Below are 5,240 nucleotides of genomic sequence, written 5' to 3' on the forward strand. Positions count from 1 at the left end.
CAGGTGCCTGCCACCACACCCGGCTAATTTTTGTATTTTTAGTAGAGACAGGGTTTCACCATCTTGACCAGACTGGTCTTTAACTCCTGACCTCGTGATCCACCTGCCTCCCAAAGTGCTGGGATTACAGGCATGAGCCATGGCGCTCAGCCAGAACTTGATGAGAGTTGTATGGCAAAGCTAGTGAGATTGATTTGCTAAGAAGACTTAAAAGTGTGGCTTCTTAGGGCTAAAGTTGAGGGCCCATTTCCTTGGTTCATTTAGCCAGTTAGATGTGAAAATTGCCATCCATTGTAATGTTATGGGCTAGTTAATTGCTTACCATTTGATTACTGGATACTAGACACTGTCCTTTATTGTTTGATACATCTACAGGAACGTCGAGTTTCTCTGTCCTGCCTGATGGTGGGACCTGCTTGTGAAGAATGAAAGAAGTATATATAAGCCAGGCACAGTGCCTCATACCTATAATCCGAGCACTTTGGGAGAGGCCAAGGCAGGAGGATTGCTTGAGGCCAGGAATTTGAGACCAGCCTGGGCGACATAGGGAGACACCTCCCACCCCCATCTCTACCAAAAAAAAATAATTAGCTGGACTTGGTGGCACATGCTTGTAATCCTAACTATTTGGGAGGCTGAAGTGAGAGGATCACTTGAGCCCAGGAGTTCACAGGCTGCAGTGAGCCGTGATCCGGCCACTGCATTGCAGCCTGGACAACAGTGTGATCCTGTCTCAGAAAAAAGAAAAATGTATGTAAAACTCAATGCCTAGTTCAATAAATAACTTGCTATTAAAATCTGTGGTCTCCTACAATTGAGAAGGTATTTTGTACGTAAGATTATATACCTTTGACCCAGATAATTGACCTGATGGAATGATTTTCATTGTCTTAGCTATCTTCCAGTTTTAAAAATGTTTTGAAAGCAGGTTGCAATTACAGTGCTTCATTTTGTGGAAGTACTGCCATTATCCTGCTGAAAGAAAAGCCGTGTTAATCATTTTTGATTTTGCCTTTATGAGGGTAAAATCATGACAGATTGACATGGACAATTCAGGGATTGCCGTTTCCCTGTACTAGACATGAATGGGGGAGTTGATTGATTGTAAAGATCATGCGAGGCCAGGTTTAGTGGCTCACGCCTGTAATCCCAACACTTTGGGAGGCAGAAGCGGGTGGATCTCAAGGTCAGGAGTTTGAGACCAGCCTGGCCAACATAGTGAAGCCCCGTCTCTACTAAAAAGACCAAAATTAGCTGGGCGTGGTTGGAGGGGGGGGAGGACTCCATCTCAAAAAAAAAGTATCATGGGGGAGCTTTTATGTGTTTGTGACCCATTATGAGGGGCTTCAGAGTATGTGTGTACCTCCAGGTCCATTGAATCAAAAGTGGGTGCAGGTACACTTGGAGAGAGCAGGCTTGCCCACTGCTGTGATCCCAGTTAAGAGCCTAGCCTTGAATTGTTTTGAGAGGATAAAACTTGACTTGGCTAGTTTTTAAACACATAGGGAATCTTTTTTTTTTTTTTTTTTTTTTACTCTCCAGAAAGAACTCCAAACTTGTTAAAGGAGAGAAAAGTGGTACCCTTTGTATTTTGTGGTACCTAAAAGGTTGTGTGAATGGGAACCGCTAAATTGCTGTCAGACTGCCTTGTGTAACTTGACAATTTTTCTGTGTAGGTACAACTCCAAAAGGAGACATTGGAGAAGAACCAAGCTGGGTCTGTAAGGAACTGCACATGAGATGGCACATATATTTGTGCTGTCTGAAGGTCACGATCACATTACCATATCAAACTGAAAATGTCACCACTCTCTGGAGAGTTCGACGTATTTTCCTCTCTGAATCTATTAGGAATGCATTGGTTGGCTGGGTTCAGTAATAAATACGTGAGGCCTTTCATTTCGATTGCTGTTGTATTGTGGTTTGTCAAGTAGTGAATTCTCCCTTCCCTGCCAAACCTAACAACAGTATCCAGTAGAACTTTCTGCAGTGATAGAAACGTTCTCTGGCTACCATATGCTTGAAGTGTGTTTAGTGTAAGGGACTGATTCTGTGAATTTTATTTTATTTTATATATATATATATATTTTTGAGACGAGTCTGGCTCTGTCGCCCAGGCTGGAGTGCAGTGGGACGATCTCGGCTCACTGCAGCCTCCGCCTCCCGGGTTCACGCAATTCTCCTGCCTCAGCCTCCTGAGTAGCTGGGATTACAGGTGCCTCACACCACGCCCGGCTAGTTTTTGTATTTTTAGTAGAGACAGGGTTCACCATATTGGCCAGGCTGGTCTCAAATTCCTGACCTTCAGATCCACCTGCCTCGGCCTCCCAAAGTGCTGGGATTACAGGCGTGAGCCACCACGCCCGACCTCATGGTTTTTACAATCGATCACCTCCCCCATTCACGTCTAGTGCAGGGAAACAGCAATCCCAGAATTTTATTTTTAGTAGAGATGGGCTTTCACCATGTTGGCCAGGCTGGTCTCGAACTCCTGACCTCAGGTGATAACACCACCTCTGCCTCTCAAAGTGCTGGGATTACAGGCATGAGCCACTGTGCCCAGACATCTGCCTGTTTTTGTACAGTCTGTGAACGATACAGTTCCTGCATTTTTAAATAGTTAAGAATGTTTTATGCCATCTGAAAATTGAAATAAAAATTTCTGTCCATATAAAATGTTCTTGTTTCACAGCCATGTGCATAACGTGTATATAAATGCACCCTTGCGCACAGAGATAATGTGGCCTGCAAAGCCTAAAATATTTACTACTTTGCTCTTTATGGAAAAAGATTGCCAACCTCTGTTCCTGGATTCAAGAGAGTTCACTTTTGTTTTAAAAAAATCTAGGCTAATTGTTGACATTGTAACAGGTAATGCCATTGCCTGACTCACTGAAGAGCTATAGCTGAGTGAATGTACACGGTGGAAATCTTATGGGTTTGAGCTTTTACCGGGTTAGTGCAGCTTCTTTGGTACCCCTTGCAGTTTCCCTGGCTGACGAATCACCAGGGAATTATGTTTAACGTCTCAAAGAACCAGTAGCAACTTCATATTTAGAGAGATGGTTAGCAAATTATTGGCCACCTTTGTGTCAGGCACTGTTCTAGGTACCTGGGATTCATTGGTTGATAGACAAATTATGTGACATGTTAAGTGGTGACAACGAATAGGCCAATATACAAGCCTTAGCAGATCTTTTCTGTAGAAAAGGTGAGAGGGAACAAAGCTCCCCCAATTACCAGTGGAATTAGGATTGAAACTGCAGCAGCAACAAGGGAAAGAACAGGGTTTGGCTGTAACTCCCTGCCCAGTCGATAGGGGACCTGTGCTGCCTGGACATAGCTGAGAAGGCAAGTGGCAGGAGATGTGGGCTGCTGCATAAAGTGTGCAAGTGATATAGGCGGGATTGCACAGCAAAGGGTTCCTGCCTACAACCACACTAGGAGGTTCAGATGAAAGCAATTCCAGCCGGGCACAGTGGCTCATGCCTGTGATCCCAGCACTTTGGGAGGCTGAGGCAGATGGATCACCTGAGGTCAGGAGTTCGAGACCAGCCTCACCAACGTGGTGAAGCCTTGTCTCTACTAAGTAAAGTACAAAAATTAGCCAGGCATGGTGGCGCGCGCCTGCAGTCCCAGCTACTCAGGAGGCTGAGGCAGGAGAATTGCTCAGACCCGGGAGGCAGAGGTTGCAGTGAGCCGAGATCACCCCACTGCACTCTAGCCTGGGCAACAGAGCATGGCACTCACCAAAAGTGTGAAGAGTGAGCTCCAGAATACCAAGGAACGTAGGAGTTTTAAAGGGATCTTTGGAACCTACCTCCTGAATCCCTAGACTGCAAATATTTTTTTCTTTTTTCTTTTTTCTTTTTTTTTTTTTTTTTGAGACGGAGTCTCGCTCCTGTCACCCAGGCTGGAGTGCAGTGGTGTGATCTGGGCTCACTGCAAGCTACGCCTCCCGGGTTCACGCCATTCTCCTGCTTCAGCCTCCCAAGTAGTTGGGATTACAGGTGCCCACCACCATGCCCGGCTAATTTTTGTATTTTTTTTTTTAGTGGAGATGGGGTTTCACCATGTTGGCCAGGCTGGTTTCAAACTCTTGACCTCAGGTAATCCGCCTGCCTTGGCCTCCCAAAGTGCTGGGATTACAGGTGTGAGCCACTGTGCCCGGCCTGACCGCAAATGTTTTCTCTTATTCCATCAGTGATGACTTCCTATTCAAAGAAAGCTGCCACTGTGAATAGCAGTTGGTAAATATTAACATACTTAAAAATGTTACTCAAGGCCGAGTGCAGTGGCTCGCCTGTAATCCCAGCACTTTGAGGGGCCTAGGCAGGTGGATCGCTTGAGCCCAGGTATTCGAGACCAGCCTGCACAATATGGCAAAACAAAAAATTAGCCACCCAGGGTGTAGCGCACCTATAGTCCTAGCTACTTGGGAGGCTGAAGTGGGAGGATCACCTGAGCCTGGAAGGTCGAGGCTACAGTGAGCCGTGATCATGCCACTGCACTCCAGCCTGGGTGACAGAGACCCTGTCTCAAAAAACTCAAAATACTCAAGTCCAAAGGAGAGGGACTTGATAAAATTAACTGACAGTCACAAGACAGGGAAATTTCTAACCATTTCAGAGCATTAGAAAGCAGTCTTGTGCTTCAGAGTAGGTTGGGTGTTTGCTAACAGAGCCCAAGGAGGTTAAGTGACAAGGCTAAGATCTAATTAATGGCATAGCCAGTTTTCTCGACAGACCTCGAATCGTTGGGATTACAGGCACCCAACTGTTGCACCTGTACCCAACTACTCAGGTAGGTAGGATTCGGATTTGGAGAAATGGAAAATGATGTGGACAAGGGGTTAGCCATGTGTGAGGGGTTTATTTGGAGCCTGGGAGTTGAAAGCTGTGGGGTCTGGATCCAGTGGCCCCTCGCTATCTTGTACAATTGCCAGTACCTGTTTCCCCATCTATGAAGGGAATTGGATTAGATCAGTGCATCTTGAAGGGAGGAATGGGAACTTGCGATATATTTTAAGATTTCAAAAAGGTACTGAAATAGTAAAGAAGTGAAGCATTAGATGACAGGTTTTGAAAGACAGGAAGTCACCCCTGTGGTGACACTGCCCAGTCTTTGACCTACTGAGAAGTAGGCAGCAGACTGGTGGTTGAGTTTGTTGCTGTCTGTGTATCACCAGACTATAGTCTGGATTCATCAAACCCTGCTCCCAGGTTGGGCGTGGTGGCTCA

The 5,240-nt window shown here is 45.8% G+C and overlaps 1 protein-coding gene and 1 non-coding gene across 2 annotated transcripts in view; both read left to right on the forward strand.

The window, feature by feature from the left end:
* The window catches only part of RPL39 (ribosomal protein L39), a 5,247-nt gene extending 3,342 nt beyond the window's left edge, over nucleotides 1-1,905 (forward strand). The window contains exon 3 of the mRNA XM_023201452.1: nucleotides 1,677-1,905. Within this exon, the coding sequence (XP_023057220.1) occupies nucleotides 1,677-1,725 (49 nt within the window). The 3' untranslated portion in view covers nucleotides 1,726-1,905. The remainder of the gene's footprint in view (nucleotides 1-1,676) is intronic.
* LOC111534999 lies at nucleotides 922-1,053 on the forward strand. Its single transcript, XR_002729278.1, has one exon. It is a non-coding gene; the product is annotated as a small nucleolar RNA SNORA69 (small nucleolar RNA).
* Nucleotides 1,906-5,240: the final 3,335 nt, after the last annotated feature.

Source organism: Piliocolobus tephrosceles, chromosome 12, assembly GCF_002776525.5.
Source record: "Piliocolobus tephrosceles isolate RC106 chromosome 12, ASM277652v3, whole genome shotgun sequence".
In the NCBI taxonomy this organism is placed as follows: Eukaryota; Metazoa; Chordata; class Mammalia; order Primates; family Cercopithecidae; genus Piliocolobus; species Piliocolobus tephrosceles.